At 23.1% G+C, this 18,736-nt stretch overlaps 1 protein-coding gene across 3 annotated transcripts in view; it reads right to left on the bottom strand.

Annotated features, from left to right (window-relative positions):
- LOC145840324 (G protein-coupled receptor kinase 3-like) overlaps positions 1-10,891 on the bottom strand; it is a 40,158-nt gene extending 29,267 nt beyond the window's left edge. For 2 of the 3 annotated variants that reach the window (XM_082947545.1, XM_082947547.1), the window contains exons 1-4: positions 9,899-10,117; positions 8,985-9,061; positions 5,822-5,892; positions 5,544-5,645 (exon numbers count right to left, since the gene is read on the bottom strand). In XM_082947545.1, coding sequence (XP_082803671.1) covers positions 5,544-5,645; positions 5,822-5,892; positions 8,985-9,061; positions 9,899-10,011 — 363 coding nt within the window. In that variant the 5' untranslated portion in view covers positions 10,012-10,117. Of the gene's footprint in view, positions 1-5,543; positions 5,646-5,821; positions 5,893-8,984; positions 9,062-9,898; positions 10,118-10,668 lie in introns of those variants that run through there. The other variant, XM_082947546.1, reaches the window with a different exon arrangement.
- Between the last annotated feature and the right edge of the window lie 7,845 nt (positions 10,892-18,736).

Raw genomic sequence — 18,736 nt, 5'->3', positions numbered from 1 at the left:
TTATTCATTTCGACAACAGAAAACGTTTTCTTAACTTTTTATAAAATAGTTGCAAACTTAGTTCTTTTTTAACTATAAAATATTAATTCAGTTTAATATAAAACAAATAATTTTGAATTAATTACCAATATAATGAAATTTAACTCTTTTGGCAATTTTTTTTGTAAAAGTTTTCTAGGCATAAACAAATAATTTGTTAATTTACTTTTAGTAATAAAACAATAAAAACTTTGTATATTTCGAAAGTTTTTACTTTGGCTATAAATTTTTACTTGATTTTCGTTTAGTTGGTTCTTACACTAACAAAAAAGTATATAAACTTTATTGTTTATAAACCTTTTATACAAACTTTAATACCTTTTTTTTTATAAAAAAATATGTAAAAATTCAAGTTATAAACAATTTAAAGAATGAAAACACAGAGAAAAAACAATTTGAGCAACAAAAAAGAAAAAAAGGGGTAATTGACTGGATATCTAAAAATAAATCGTTCTATTTTCGTTATCAGTGAAGTTTTGTCAACCTCGGGTGTATTTGTATAAACTTTAAGCTGCATGAATTTGTATTTCCACTAAAATAAACTTTTTTATATCGTTTTCAAGGTTTATAGTTGTATTAATGTGTTTTTACACACCAGTTATCATTATAACTGTTTGTATAAGTTTTTAAATACACGATAAAGCTGAGATATAGTAAAAATACATCGAAACTATGTTGTAAATAAGTTCATTTACATCATGGAAAACCACAATTTTACACTTTTATTTTTGTTACAAGTGTAAGAGTTTAAAAATATCTTAAAGTTTATGATAGTTTTGGTATTTATAGAATAAACTTTTATTTTTGTACTTTAAAATACTTTAGTTTAGATAGTTTCCTATTTTTTATCCGTATACTTAATCGATAAGCGATTTTAATAAACGTTCTTTAGGATTTAATAGTTTAAAGTACTTCTTAACTTTGTTTTTATTTCTTATTCTAAGTACAAAAGAGTTTGAAATCTTATTTTTCTGATTAGAAATAATCAAATGTTTCACTTTTTAAAACTTTACAAAACAACTTTTTCATTTAAAGGTTTTTTTTCTTTTAAGTTTTCTTAAATTTGTTTAAGCACTTAGATTAGTCGCAACACTTTTAAAAAGTTTATAAGAAATTAAGCAAAGAGCAAAACTATAAAAACTATTGAACTAGATACAAAATGTTAGCCTGAAGTATAACAAAACGTAGACTAAAAATTTTTAAATTCCTACCTGTAGAAAATTTATAAGCTAAGATCCTTTCCTATGTATGTATTGTGTTTTACTTAATCATGTGTTGAAAGACTCAATTTGTTTTCACTCTTATATGGTTTAAACTTTTTTTTAATTCTCTTTATGACCATTGTACATTTTTTTTTAACTTTCGTTAAAATGTTATATTTTTTGTAAAGGTTTTTAATCATGAAGAATATATTCACAGAAAATTCATGACTTTACGAGGAAACAAACCGGAATTGTCATGTATCGCGTCACTAATACGTCATAAACGCTTTTAACTTAAAAAAGAATTTTTTGTGCAATTTTTTATATTTTTAGTTTTTTTAGAATTTTACAGAAAAAATATTATTTTGAAAACACAAAAAATATATAAAATTTTGATACAAACAAGTTTTTCCCTTTAAAACATACTTAATTAGTTTAAATTCTATTTTATTACTAACTTTAGCAAAACTTTTAGTATATATTAGAAAATTGTTAATCTTAACAAGGTTTAAACTATATCTTATTAAATAGTATAATAAAAATATAATTACACTTTAAAAGTTAAAAAAATGATACATCAATATTGTGGTATATATGTAATTAGGTAAATATTAAACTTTATTATTTTATTAATCTTTTTTAATATTTATTTTAGACTGTGTATATTTTTAGAAAGATTTTGATAAGTAAAAAACTTTTGGTCTTTATTTTATGTTATGGAGAATAGTATATTATTTTATAAATTTTTATTAAGTTTAGATAGTTTTTAAATAATATAAACAGTTTGAACCCAGCTTAAAATTAAAAACTAACAAAAAAAAGTTAAAATAGCTTTAAAACATGCACTTAAAATAAAGATTTAACAACTTAAAAATGATTGTTATTAGATTATACTTTCGTTTATGTTGATTCAAATGATTTTAGCAAAATCTAAAAAAGTTTTTATATTCTTATACTAATACAATATCTATTCGAGTAGTTTTCTTAATTGTGGTATATTATCAGAATAAAAAAAAAAAGTTTTAATGGATTAAGCAGATGAAGTTGAAAATTTTCAGGGGAATTGGATATAAGTAGATTTCCTTGTACAGATCAATAATATGCATTACTAAATTGATCCTGTAAGAACTTATGAAACTTTTATTTTCCTACATCTTAGCTGTAATTACGTTTAGTTGTATACCAATTTGTATGTGTTATGAAAGTATTTTTAGATTACATTTTCTAATTTTATCTTAGAATTTTTTTTTAATATTCTCAAAACTTTAAAAGTTTAACCCGAACTGTACTCTAATGACTTCTAAAAAAATATTTGTAATGATATAACAGCTAAAATTGATTAATATATAAAATTGTGTTTTTTTTTTAACTAATTACTATGTAGCTTTTCAACTAACAGGTAATTGTGTTATATTCATACTTTTAAAGCTTTTTAAATATAAAAAACCCTAAAACAATTTATAATTTGGGTTCCGATTACTCGTCTATTTTTACGTGTATATTTTCAGAGAACTACCAGTTTAGTAAAATATTCACTAAAATTTTATTTAAGTTGGTTGAAAATAGCAGTATTAGTTACATTGAATTATGTTTTTTTATTCAGAAGGAGCTCTCTATATGTGTGCAATGTAATATTACTTACTCTTAGTAGAAAAAACACATACAAACTTTTATATTTGGAAAACAACATTATTTTCTGGGATTATTAGGAATTAAGTCTAATAAAAATGATAATAAAAGCCAGCGGAAGAACAAGTAAAAATAGAAATAAGAGGCTTAAAAACGAGCACAAAAACACGCTACAAAAAAAAACAGAGAAAATATTTACAAGCAGGATTTACTACAAAGCAAAATGTTATGACATTTTCACAAAACTTTGTTGTTTTCAGGGTAATATAAAGAGAATAAAACAGAACAATTGTGAATAATCTTGACCTTTTATTGTAAATATTAAGTTTTAATTTGAATTGAAATTCTTATACAGCACTTTTACATTAGTTTAGAAAAGTAGGAACTATAATAAAAGTATATATTTTAAATTATTAAGTATGAGCTAAATATGATCTATTTATTGAATTACTGTAAGCTTATTAATTTTTTATAATTTTTAATTTAAGATTTTATAATATAATTATGTGGATTAATAAACTTTTGAAATAAAAATTTAAGAACTAAACTTACAAACAGCTTTTAGTACTTAAGCTATTAATTTAAAGATTGCTACTTTTTTTCAAAGTTACTGTAACATGTTTTTACAATATATCCAAACGATAGATATATTTAACAATTTATAATTAATTTGATATCATTTTTTACAATACACAATTCCACCATTACACTTTTTATATAGAAAATAATATACTTAAGATAAGCTATTCTGCGAAATCTCAGGAATTCAGTTTGTAAATTACTTCATTTTTAAACATAAATTTGTGGTTTTAAACATCTTCACTATAAATGTTGTAAATTACTAAATGATGTTGTTTAATTTTATATACAGCTGTTCCTAACGTATGATATCACGATTTGTTCTTAAAAATAATGTTAATATACTATGTACAAATAAAAAATACATAATCATTCATCATAATTTAATATAAATTTTGGTGGCTAAAAGGAGTAACATATTGAATTAAATTTGTCTATCATGTACTTTTGTTTTTTGTAAATAAGTCGTTAAAAAAAATTAAATTCAGCAGTTTTTACTGTGTTTAAGTAATCTGAAAAAGTTGTACCATATTATTGAATATTAAACATATCAACCAAAGTTATTAAATAGAATTACAATTGATTTGTAAAAGCTCAAATTACAGTTTTCACTTTTAAACTACTTTTCTTTCATTTTGTTAGTTGATTGTTTTATTACTAAAGATTTAAATTTTTAGATTATAAAAAATTATGTGTATAGCTCGTAAGAAATTTTATAAGCATTTTATAAGAGTGTACGACTAAACAAGTGTAAGTAAATAGAAATTTTATAAGAGTGTACGACTCGATAACCGAAAGGTTTCTTTGTACACAAGGTTCTTAGACCAAACTTTTTGAGCACTTTTTTTTTATCGTTCAATAAACAGTATATATATTTATAGTACTTATGTTACTAAACAAGATTCATAGTACATTATTAAATACAAAATTTAGTTAATTTTCGTTTAGTATTATTTTCTTTCATTTTTCTTTTCGTTTAAATAATTGTTTTATTACTAAAGATTTAAATATTTAAATTTCAAATGAGAAAAAATACTATGTGTAATAGCTCGTAAGAAATTTTATAAGCATGTGGTGTACGACTCGATAACCAAAAGGCTCCTTTTTACACCAGGTCCTTAGACCAAACTTTTTGAGTGCTTTTTTATCGTTCAATAAACAATAATAATAGTGATGAAAACATAAATATTTGAATAGTGATATTTTACCTTTTGTTAAGTTAATTTTATAAGTCTACAAGGTTTGGTCATACCAACTCGATCATCAGACCACAAGCTTTTGGTAGACTAAGACCGGTTTCTGATTAGGACTCATCAGTCAGTCACAACCTAACATCTACCAAAAACTTGTGGTCTGATGATCGAATTGGTATGATCAAATCTTGTTAACTTGAGCTTGTCTCACGGCATATGAAAGTCCAGGCTTCGGTTCTGTAGACTTTCGCTAATTTTTTTGTTGTTGTTTAGATAAAATATCTAATCTAAAACAGCTAAGGTTTTCAAATAATTTTTCAAGTTAATTTATTTTGAATAATTTTCGAAACATAATGAAAATTTATGAGGTGAACTCGTATGATTCTGGTTACATATAATAACGAAACAGCTTGGAAGCAAACTTCAAATTAGAAACTTATGCTTTAAACTTTGCAAGTTGTAAAAGTGCAGCACTAATAATAATTAGCACAAAAAACTCGCATGTTGGTTTAATATTTACTTATAAATCAAGTATTTCAAACTCATATTGATTTATTAAACCAACATAAGACAAACATATTTCTAAGGCAAAATTCAATTTTACAATGTTTCGATAAAAATTATAATTAATCAACAATTTATTTATTGACAGGCCTCTAGCAAACTACCAATAACAAATAAGCTTGTAAACAAATAATTTTATTTTATTTATTATTTCCTGCGGTGTAATTCATGTTAAAGTAATAATTCTTTATTCATTTATAATAACAGCTTTATCTGTTTGTAGAATTTTATTATTCAACCAACTTGATCGTTTTTGTTTGAAAGCTTTTATTTTTAATTGTTTTTATTTTTACATTATACAGTTTTACAATTTATGTATTTTACTATATTAACTAACATTATCGGGATGGATATTTTCATTGACGACAAATTTATCGTAAATCATTTTGGCTTGCTGAATTTTCTCATCATCTCTGTCCATATTCTCATAAACCAAGATCTGTTACGTCATAATAATGTTTGTGTGGTTTTATAACTGGTAAAAGTGAAGTGATAATAGTTAAAAACAATATTTTTACAAAAAATTGTTAAAAAAAAAAAGCTCATACTTTTATCGAACAACATAATATGCATAGTAATATTTATTTGATCACAACACATGTTTTAAAAATTTACCTGTTCATAAAATGTTAATTGGGGTATGTCGGAATCCGTTTCCATGCAGAATTCCTTAAATAATCTGTAACCTGAAAAAATATATGTTATAAAAAATTGTTACATGTAACCTATAAAAATTAGTTACTTGAATCTGAATATAATGCTTATTTGTGTTCTTATTTTGTTTAAACAACCAACCGTTTCAAAACACTTAATAAACTGTTTTTTACTTACAAATTTTAAGCTTTATAACTTTTTTTAGCTACTGAAATTTAAACAAAAAATTTTTTTAATACAATAATACTTTTAAAAGTATATATTTAATTAAAAGTTCAAAGTAATTTATAAACTTTTTGTTAGAAAACAGAAAATATATAACAAGATCACTTGATGTGTGTAATACACTACAAAATATAAGTATTACTTACGAAATAAATTTTCACTCGGTTTTCTATTATAATCTAATAGAAAATTAATATTATATATATATTTATTTATTTATTTATATTTGCGTGCTTTAGAATTATTTGTTTTTAAAAATTTGTTTTTAATCTTGACGTATTTTACCACAAATAAACAGTTAAACACGTAATTTAACTATTATTACAAAACACGTCTTAGAATCTTAAGATATAGAAGTCATTAGATTTGAAGTTTATTTTTTGTATTTGCATAATCAAAATAATTTCAACAAACACATTTCACGTACGATAAACAAAGTGTTAAATCAAAACACAGACAAATTAATTTTACATCTGTTTACGTACTTCTACGGTACGTATATAAATTTTGTTTATTTAATAATGCGTATATAACTACGTAGTTCATATTTGCAAATCTGCATTGTGCATTGGCAAACTGTTTACATATTATATTTTTTGTGGGAACTTTGTTTTTATTCGTTCAAATCAATTATAGGCTGTGAAAAAGAAACTTTTGTTTAAAGAGTTTTGTAACTTGATTTTTTAAAACTAATAGTTAAGAAAATACTAAAAAGTTTAATAAAAGTATCCATTTACTTTATGATGAGCAGCTTTTAAGATATATACAATTTTTTAGTTGACAGTCAAACTTTTTTTTACTTTTTTGTAAAATCGCAGCTTTTTATAACTTTGATTAAACGTCTTTATTTGAAATATTCATAATTTTATGCTCAAATTTATTTTTTCAAAAAAAATCACTGGAAATTTTGTGTAATTTCTACGACGCCAGAAAACTAAAGATTTGATAAAAAATAGCAGCAGATTTTTAGAATGTAAATATTTGTAAAAAGAAAATGTGCACCTTTTAACAGAGAGCTCAACAAAAAACAAAAGAATACATGCAAAGTTAATATGTTGTGGCAATTGGAAAAAAAGCAGTACTTTTTACATGTAGCTCACGAAAATAATTAAATTTGATCGATAATATCTTAAATTATTTATTACTTCATAACTTACATCGAAAATTCTTATACCTTTATCTACATGTTTTTAAACAAATGTTTAAATGTAGACTTACAGTTTTTTTTTTCTTATTTTTATGTTTAAGTTGAAGCTTCAATTTTAAATATCGAAGTAACAAACTTGTAATTTCGCTTTAAATTGTAAATAACATTTTATCATGTATCTTTTTTTTTTACCCTAAATTTTGCTTTTATAATTTTACACATTAACACTAAAATTAAGTTTTTTTAGTTATTCTTAGCTAAACATAAAAACTACTAACATTTTTCTAAAAAGTTAATAAAAAATAGTTGCTGTTTTAGCAGAAAATTGAGTAATAAAACCATATGTATTAATTAGCTCACGTTTTAAGATTAAACAAGATTTATTAAAATGTTCTCTAATTCTTCAGAGGCTTAATAAAATGTGTCACATTATTTTCAACATAAGCATAAAGTTCATATTAAAGAGGTAGTACAACTTAGTCTTTAAATAAATTGAAACTAAGCCACAATAACAAAAAAAAATTAACTTTTATAAATTTTAAACACTGCCAGTAGGTGAATGGTAAAAGTAACACTTAATTTTAGAAAATATTTTTTTTAACTTAAAGTTTATTTAAAGTTACTAGTTTTTTTTTTTAATTAGAATTTTAGTTTTTTTTTTTCTTTTTTTCTATTAACAGTGGAACTGGTAAAAATCTAGAAACATTTTAAAATTGTATTTCTTAAAAAATGTAAGTATTGAACAAAATAAAATCAGTTGAATTTTGCTGTTTTTTTTTACTTAAAATGCATTTTTATTAAATTAGTTATAAAATAATAGCTTAAAGGAAAACACGAGTTGTCGCTATAACAAACGGATACAAAACAAATTTAAAATTTACTTTTGAAATGAATTTTTTAATGGTGAAATATTTATTTTATATTTAATGCGTTAATATTAACAACTATGGAAAAAATACTACAAATTAATTTAAACTTTGATAACCAAGGAAATATTTAAGATTTGTTTTTAATTAGTTTTCTTTAACAAGCTTAAATAATGATGTTAATGTCACATATTCAGCTAAACATAACTTAAGAGCAACAAAAACTAAAGATATAACTAAATTGTTAATTTATACTTAAAACTTCCTGACATAAGTTTATTACAGATATTTATTAAACTTCAGATTAAATGTTTAAAAAATTACAAACTTATTTCCACTTAAAATCATAAAACTACCTAAAACTTGCTCAAAAAACTAAAAATTTTTTTTTTGATTTAGCAATATCAGTAACTTAGATTTAAACAAAAGAGTAACCAGCTCTAAATATAGAAATTTTGAAGGTCAAAATTCGTGGATCGGAAGTTATAATCGAGCTTTAAAACTTTTGTGAGATTTAAAATAATGCAAAAAATTTGTAGGTTTGTTCTGAAATTCTCTAGTGATAAAACGTTACATGTTTATATATTGTAAAACTGTATATTATTTATACTTAAAGTTTAAATATTCATAATAATAACTGAAGATAACAATTAATTTTTAAACTTTTGAAACCTTTGAAACTTTGAAAATGCGTAGATTGTTTTAAGTTCTTTGTATCTTTTTTAAATCTAAAAAGCTAAATCAAAATTTAATTTTGTTTTAATGCGCTTTTAAACTTATTAAAGCTGTTGTTGTATCCAATCACTAATGATGATATATAACTATATGATGGTAAAATTAAACTAACTCATAATCAAATACTTTAAATAGTCAAGTTTAAACAAACCAATTTGTTGATTGAATATTTCTTCAAAAGTTAAAAGATTTCTTTCACTCAAAAATTTGTTCATCAAACACCGAATACTGTAATAAAAACAATTAAATACAAAATAGATTTACGCAATATTAGCCAAGTTTTAAAGTTTTACAATTTTAAAACTATTACATAGTTAAATTCACTGGGTTTTTATAACCCTCTAAACAAAATTTACAAAAATCAGTTAAGAAATATATGTATTAGAATTATAAAGGTCTATGAATAAAACTAACTAAATTGTATACCAGTTATATTAAAACAAAGGAAGCTAAAAAAGTTTAAGTTTACTTAGATAAATCATAAAATTAATAAGCTAGCTGTTTTCAACTACAGCTCTATAATTTTATTAAAATAAACTTAATTACCAGCACTTTTTTATAAAACGTAAAAGTTGAATAACAATCATATTTAAATGAACTAATGTTGAAACACTGTTTTCATTATCTTATTTTATAGTAAATTTGTTAGATAGTAGGTATGAGAACTTTTTTTGACTTATATAAAGATAAATAAATAAAGCTTAATTAATTTAGTTTTATTAAAATAAATTCTAAATAACCATTCTTAATTTAAACTAAAAGTTTTAAAGTTTCTTTTTCTCTAAAACCCTTATTAATAAATAAGCGTATAAATATGCATAACAAAAACATTTTTAATAACATAATTACTAACACACATAATACTAATATTTACCGACACCATATATTACTAATGCTCATTAACATTCACAAACACAAATATTAGTTGATGTTTTACTAAAAATATCAGTTAAGTTTTATTTTGCATTAAAACCCGAACGTGCACAAAAGGTCAGTGTTTTTATTTTAGAAGTTTATACGCAGCTTAATATAACAGGGTAAAAATATATTATGACGTCATACAACCTCGGATCAGGAAGGGGAATTTTTTTGATGGTGAGTCTTGCTGGAGCTCCTCTAGATTTTTCCATCGCCATCAGGTAACTGACGTCGGCGAGGACTGCTTCTAAATCCGCCATCTTTTAACACTAGGTGGCAGTTTTCAGGGTTTTTTATTACTAGGTTTCTTATTGACGTGTTTTGTGTCAATGGGGGTTAGTAGGTATTAGTTGTTAGCATTTAATAATTAAAATTCTGTTTTGTTTGTTTTATATATATTTTATATTTAATCTCGAAATCAGTTACTGTTTTGTTATTTGCAGTAGTAATTATAAATCATATATGTATTTGTAAAAAAAATATAAATTGCTTATTTGAGAGTTAATTTTGTACTAAACATCCATTTTTAAAATACATAAACTAATATTACTAACATAATAAGTAAAAAGGAGCTTCGGTTTTTGAAATTATTAACTTAATTGCAATTTAAGTTAAATCTGCTAATATAGTATAGGACATGGAACTACAAACTTGTACAAAGGGAGTTTTTTGAGACTATACAGGTAGCAAGTAGAAACAAAAATAGTTCAAAAATCAATTATCAGTTTATTTTACTATTAATTTATAAGGATATTAATGTGGACATATACACACTGTGAATACCACTGATTTAAGCACAATGTTAATTAACTTAATATTTATAATACCATACAACATTGTATAATCTCTAAAAAAAACATGCAGGTTTAAACAAAATTCCTCTAGACCACCAAAAGTACGTTATGACGTCATAATACCTCGGATCAGGGAGGGGGATCCTTTTCATCACCGCTCTTGCAGGAGCTCCTCTAGATTTTTCCATCGCCATCAAGTAACTGACGTCAGCGAGAACTGCTTCTAAATCCGCCATCTTTTAACACTAGGTGGCAGCTTTCAGGTATTTTATTACTAGGTTTCTTATTGAGGTGTTTTGTGTCAATGGGGGTTAGTAGGTGTTAGTTATTAGCATTTAATAATTAAAATTCTGTTTTGTTTGTTATCATTTTAATTCAGTTATATAGTTAGCTGCAATAGTAATTATGTATGAAGTCTGATAAGTTCTTTAAAATGTACAAATGTTAATACAAACTACAACTTCCAAATTGAGTTTATAAAGCACTATTCAAATATATAAAAGAGAAGGAAATATATGAACTCTAACAATTTTGGTCAATCTGGAGAGAGCAAAGATCTTTTGGGTCATTGATCTACACCAGGGTTTCCTGAACTTTTTTGGCCCCCTTTAAAGAAACAAAAACAAGCTATGGCCCCCTCTAACAAGACTTCTCAAAAAACTACCCTAAAATACACTTCAGACTTTTTTTTTGTGCTTTTCACCATCAAATTCAGAAAATCTAGTGTAACTTTCAAACTATGGCTTCATGACGCCCCTGCGGCCCCTTTAGTCATCGCCCCTAAACTTCTGTAATGGCTCCCAAGAGGGCCATATGAACCACTTTGAAAAACCCTGACCTACACACTACTCATTTTATTTACAGTTTTAAGCTTTATTGTTTTAAAGAGTATTAACCAATTAGAAACTTTTTAAATTAAATTCTTGAATAGACAAATTAACTTTAATTGCAAGTAAAAGATATGCTCTTTTTTTAATTTTTTGTTGCCAAAATAAACCATGAAAACCATAAGTATCACTTTCCTATTTCCTCCTTTATGTTTCAATTTTAGCTATTTATATTCGTATTTTTTCCTTATGCTTTTTACAAATCAAGTCACAACTAAATAAATGTTTAACAGGAAAAGTTGTATATATTAATTTTTATGTATCAACACAGAGATCACTAAAAACACTGCTTTGAGTTTTATTATTAACTTATAAACAAGTTTTGATGGTAACATTGTAATAAACTTCACCAAAAGTTTTGTTAAGTATTGTTAAAATAATACTTACTTTTCTTAAAAGTATTATAATCAGTTAATTTTTAGCTAGTTTACAGATTTTGATATAAAAACCCAAAAAGTATAAAATTTATTTATGTTGTTATACAGTTGTTAAATACTAGTTATCATTTACAATTATATTTAGAGATTAAGAACTTACTTAAGTTTTTCAAAATAATTTAATTTAAATTTTTTAATTCGTTCAAAGAACAAGTCTGATTATTAACTAAGAACCTTCTGTAATCATTAAACATATTCATATATATATATATACCCTTTTTTAGTAAATTATATAATAAAATATAGTTAGAACCCAGCAACTACCTTTATTTTTTTACTTATAGTTGATATCAATTTATACTATCATTTTAATACAAAAATATTATTTAACTTACATGAATCAAAGCATTTGGTATTACTAAAAATATTTAAAACAAGTAAACAGTTTTGTCAAAATTTTTGGCAAATATTATTTATTAGTAGATTTAATTTTCACATAACAATGTTATTGAAAACAAACTTGTTTAAACTTTAGGGTGCCTTACATACCAATATTTCATGAAATTTTACAAAACTTGATACTATTGTTTAAAGATTTTTGTAACAAAATTATGTTAAGTTAGCCTAATATACCAGATCAAACATAATTTTTAATCATAAAGAAATAAAATTCTATGTTGTTTTTATCTTTAATAACTGAAGTTTTAAAACATTTAAAAAAAATTAGAGTTTTTATCATTTAATTACTACCTATTGTATTCTAATAAATTAGTAGAGGATGAGTATAAATTAGTTGTAAAAGTGTTTGTCAGGAAAAGTATTTATGTCTAACTTTTATATGTGAAAGGGTTATTTAAATATTTTAGTATCATAAGTATACATTTATGTTTGTTTATTTCATAAAAATATCAAAAATATATAACACAAAACTCAAAATTTTGTCAAAAAAATTTTGAGTTTATTTGAAAATAGTTGGATAACTTATAAGTTTTTATCTAGAAGTTTTGTTTTATCTTTCGTCAAGTTTTTTAATAATATTACAAGTTTAAACTATAAATTACATAACTGTTGCTATATAAACAAAGAAACTATTTTAAAAATTTAAAACATAATCATCTATCTTGAAAAACAAAAAAAAAGGCTTCTTACTTCAGCTATAATAAAATAATTGGTTTTGTAGTTTTCAAAACAAAAATGAAAAGTTCTGAATTTTAAAGATAAAATATATGGTCAACTCACTTAAAAGTAAAAGTTTGTTAGCTGCAAGATATAAACTTATAAAAGGTTGTATATTAAACCATTTTTAATTATTAGCTTATTCATATAAGGTTTTTTAGTATAATTAGTAGTGGTTATTTAAAGCTATACTGCATACTTAAATTAAATTAGTTATATACTTTTAATTACTTATAATTCAATTATCTATTTGCACCAAATTTGGACTTAATTAATTTCTATTAATTTCTCTAAATGATTAAGCCTGTGTTTTTTTTAGTAATTTCTTATTTTAGTGAAAATTTATAAGCTTCAAGTTTTAATATGTATTTTATAAAAACTTAAAACAAAGTCTAATGTTATTCCTATCTATTAAGGTTTAAAATTTACTTTTACATTTGATGCTTTTATATGACTTTTCTTGTCAATTTATTTAAAATAGTGTTAATAAGCTAAGATCAAACTAATTTTAAAACAATTACATACAAATTTAGTTAGATATAAATATACAAAACTATATTTTGTTTTTTTTTTATTCAAAAATAAAAATAGTTTAGTTAAAAATTTATATTTATGTTTGCCACACAAAGCTTTACATAAACAAATTATGTTTAATAAATATTACTAATAAAGCATTTTATTAATTTAAATTACATTATAAAGATTTACCTTAGTTATTATATATATAATATTTTATACTTTTCAGTTAAAAAACAAACAACAACTAAATGGTTTTTTCATAAATTTAGCTAAATGTAATGAAAAACAAACTGTTTAAAAAAGCAAACTTAGTTTCTTTACTTCGGTATAAAACAAAAGTAAAAAATTAAAAAAAAGAAATTAAATAACAAAGTAATAATTTCACAGCTGTACCATCGCAATTAAGCATGAAGATTATGTGAGAAGTAAATTCATCTCATTCAATTAACAGCATTGTTTACTCTTTTGAAGAGAAAATCTCTTTTGAAGCAAAATTACAATTTCGCACTTTTAAAACAACAATACCAATGCTTGATTTAAGCTAGTAGAAAAAAATTAAAGTTTAGTAAATAAAACAATAACTTCTCAAAATAACTATTATTGGATTAGTTTAGTTATACTTTATATTGAAAATAAAATATATTAAAAATTTTGAAACTTAAATTAAGAAAGTTAAAAGAAAATGGCTGTTATAAAAATTTTACACTATAAAAAAATATCTTATTAAACAACTGGACTGGTCTTTTTTTATGAAAATTGAATTAAGCCGAAAGATATATTGCTTCTAAAAATTAAAAACAAAACAGTTGTTGATTAATGTTAAAAATCCTCTTCTCTGTTAATAAGCCATACATAACAAATAACTTAATAATCAAAATTAATATCTACGACAAAAATAAAATAAAAGGACACAAAGAGTTAACCGGAGGTTTGTTACAGTTAGCAGGGTTGTTACAGTTTTAGTTTTTCTAAATCTAGCTGCTAGAAATCTATGGTATCTTAAATTTGGATAGATAGTCATGTGCTTAGCCTTAATAATAAATTTAAAACGTATAATTTTTTATAAATTAGAAAAAATAATTTATAACAGCTCTGCTTTAAAAATAAGTTCAATTTTTACTGACACCTATTTACTAAAAAAATAAAGAAGTATAATATTGAAACTAATATAGTTTTAGCAACAAGTATATTGAAATATTACTTAAGGTTAAAATTGATAATAAAACTGAATAATGATTAACTTTAAATAAAAAACACTCTATTAGATATATTTTTATGATCTTGTAAATGTGAAAAAAACTGCGAATACTCAATGAATATTAATAAACAAATTTGGCACTACATGCCTAGACTTTAACATGCAATAACTTTGATATTAAAAAAAAATTGATCTATACTTTAAAATGTACATTAATTTTGCTTTTTATGACAGCAGTATCTATATTTTAGACATACTTGATTTATTTTAAATTGATTTTTTTCTTGTTTTCTAAATCCATTTCAAAAACGTTCATATTGTTAAAAGTGAATAACAAAGAGTTATTAGGTTATGTTTTAAATAAGACTTGGTAGCAAAAGAAGACCAACTTTTAATAATATACCTTTTGTTAAGTTTGTTAAGTTTGTTAGTTTTAAAATATTTTGTTTTATCAAAATATTTCCTGTAATAATTATAAAAATTTCTAAGTTAAACTCAGAGACCGCAAAGTGCAAGTATTTTTCAGTGAAATAAAAATGTATCTGAGAAAGTTTTAAGTTCCAACAATCTTTGCATACTACAAAGTATAAAGTAATATTTGTTTTTTTATCTGTTTGCTTTTTTATAATTGTGTCTACTTGAAGAATAAACTTATTTAGTTTAAATAAAAAACGACTTGGTTTTATTTATAATATTTCTCATTAAATAAATGGTAAGTTACAACATTCAAATATAATATTTATGTTGTTAAGCCGTTACCAGCTTAGAGTTTTAAATTTTATAATTCAGGAAACTTATTTTTACAACTTTTTCTTTTCAATCTAAAATTTTTTTAAACAAATAAATATTCATTTTTAATTTGGGGCATAAACAATTAAACCCACTTTTACACAATTGTTTAGAAGTATAAATCTAGTACACTAATAAAAACATCAACGTTTTATAACTGTAAAAGTAATTATGTTCTGATAAATTTCAACTTTCGTCTATATGGTGTACTTAAACTGCAAGTACATTAGTTTTTTAAATCAAGTAAAATTTATTTAGATTAAGTATAACAGCCACTAATGTATATCTCATTAAACTTTATTAAAGTAATGAAAATAAATTAAATTTTCCTGCCTAGTTTAAATCTTAGTTAAAGCCTTTCTTTTTTAAATGGAACTTGTGTATATACTAATAAAGTTTCTCTGTCAATTATGTGATATTTTTTTGTTTTACTTCTTAAACCATAAGAATATGCTATGCTTTTTATTAATTTTTTATTACGGTAAACCTTTCAAAAGGTAACCAAAGGTTTTTCGTATAGTTCAAGTCTTTGTAGTATATGCTTTTTTAATCTAAATTTTTACTAACGTTTTTTAATCATTTTCTGATTTGAATAACCGTGTAATGAGTTATTTAATAGTTAAAAGAATGAAAATAAATGCAGATTGTAAAACCTGTTAGTGTAAGTTTGAATTTTCAAAAAGTTCTAACTATTCTATGTAAAAAGGACTTATATTTTCTTGTTTATGTGTAACAAATACAATTTTAAATTTCGATTTAAATAAATATCTTATTATAACTGAAGTCTTCTAATAGAGAGAAATGTTATTTTATAATGTAATTCTTTGGAACAAAACTTTTCTAGAAAGGCTTCTTAAGCTAATAAGTCATTTAATTTACAATATTTTGCTTGAAAAGGTCGCAATCTCTTGCCACCGAAACCGGTCGCGAATAAAATATACAATTTGCACAAATCTATTTACAATATTTTATAAAAAATAATTTTTTTATACTCAACAAATTTGTTATTAACTTAACTCACAAAAGTGGGGTAATCTAAAAAATTCTTGAGAACAGTAAGAACTAGTGTAAATTAAACCAGTAGTAACTAGACTTTTGTAATTAACTGGTCAGGTTAAGTAGAATAAAGTTTTTACCGTAATTTTGAAAAGTTACACTTAAAAATTTAAAAACGCCATTTATAAGCATCATTGATGAGCATAAAATTAAACTATGAGCAAAAATTTTGTTTTAAGCTCAACTTTTATTGTTTTGTACAACCTGTTTATACGGAAACAAATATTTCGTGGGTTTTCTTGAAACAGATCTGGTTCGAATGCCGTAGTTAGCAGACCCTTCTTTTTATGTATCAGTGCTTTATGGTTTTAAGTTCAGTAGATTTTTTATTAGAGATTAAAATTTTGAACTTGTAAAATAATTCAGCGATAAAAAATACTATTTGAAATAAAACAGCTTTCAGTTTAGACTTATATGAACTAAACTCAAGTCAGCTTCGATTCAACTTATATGTTATCTTTAAGTTTAAATTTTTCTAAAGTTTTTTAAGTATTTGCTATTTATATTTTAAACACAGTTATTTGTTACTTAGTTCGTTTGCTTTTCAATATTAATACTCAAACAAACTAAAATTAGTTTTATTTTAATTTCCTTACTAGATTAGCTATATATATATATATATATGGCAATTATTTATAATTTAAAATGTAAACTAGCTTGTATAACTAATATAAAATTTTAAAAAAAAAAATTATATTCGGATTATTTTGTTGAACTCAACTTAATAATTTTGTATAGTTACATTGTTATTTAGTAAATTATTTATAGATTAAAATCAAAATAAATCTTTGCTCGTTTTAAAATTTCAGAAGTATAAATGCTTTTAGAGCCTAGTAAGTGAAAATATTATTAAAAGTTAGGTTAAGTAGCCTAAACTATTTTAATGTTGTCTTTTCTTTCTTATAAAACGTTCACTTTTACTTATGAACTTAATATTTTTTCTTTACAAAAAATCTTTTCAATTTTATAACAAAAGTTAGCAAGAGTTGTCAAAAACTAATTTAGGTATATATAAACTAACCAGATTTTATAGCTGAAACTAAACTGTGTCTTTTTAAAAGATTATTAAACAATTAATAAGTGCAAGACTAAATGTGTTTGAATAAATAAGGCAGCTAGAAATTTTTACATTACTAAAACATAAAATACAGGATTTACATTACAGGATAGCAATAGTAATAAAACCTAAGTTAAGTATTTAAATGTAACCACCAAAAAAAAAATTCACGCAGTAAAAACTTGAGTATATAAAACTGGAAAAATAAATAAGTATTAAAACTATTTACATATTAACCTTTTTTTATTAACACTTACAATAGTATTAGTTGTTAGACAAATGATGAAAGTCCAAAATATTCTACATAACTAAGGGGAGATTTTAATTATTATTATTATTATTATTATTATCATTATTATATTGTTTATTGTGCAATGTTGGACTCAGGCATCAAAACCTGAGCCACTTAAACAGGACACACAAAAAGAGAAAAAGAAAATAAACTTATATTCAAAACTTTAAGATAAATTATATATATATAAACATAATTTAAATGAAAACACAAAGCTAAACACAATATGATATACAAATGAACTAAATTTAAAATTCAATTCAAAAAATTTAAACTTATATATATTACTTAATACACTCAACAAAGAAGTTTGTCTAAAATCATCGCTTATAAAACAAAATTCATAATTACAAAACAAATAAGTAAACTAATAGTTTGTAGGGGGGAGGCGTAGGTTTACGAATATTTTTCTTTTGTTTATAGTGGAAAATTAGTGAATTTTACTGGTATTTATTGTATTTAAATCAAATCTTTTTAGCTTTAAACGAAATTGTTCTATCCCCTCACAAGATACTATATCCTGAGGTAGTCTGTTCCACATAGCTTTTGCTCTGTGAAAAAATGCACCTTGCCACTGACTGTTTTGAAAATCATGTTTACATTTTATTTTAAATTTATTTCCTCTTAATTGATATTTATTTTGGGAAAATTAAAAAACTGGTTAAAAAAACTTTTATATTTGCCATTGATAATTTTGTAAAGAGTTAATAGATCAAATTCCAATCTTCTATATTTCAAGCCAAATTTAATTATTCTATCATTATATGATGTGTAAGATATGTTGCAACGACTACAAATATGACGGGTAAAACTCCTTTGCACAGATTCAATTTTATTAAT

Source organism: Thalia democratica, chromosome 7 (assembly GCF_965202585.1).
Source record: "Thalia democratica chromosome 7, ktThaDemo2.hap1.1, whole genome shotgun sequence".
NCBI classification, from domain to species: domain Eukaryota; kingdom Metazoa; phylum Chordata; class Thaliacea; order Salpida; family Salpidae; genus Thalia; species Thalia democratica.
Note: the sequence above shows the minus strand (reverse complement) of the source record. Positions and strands in the feature narration are given on the sequence as shown.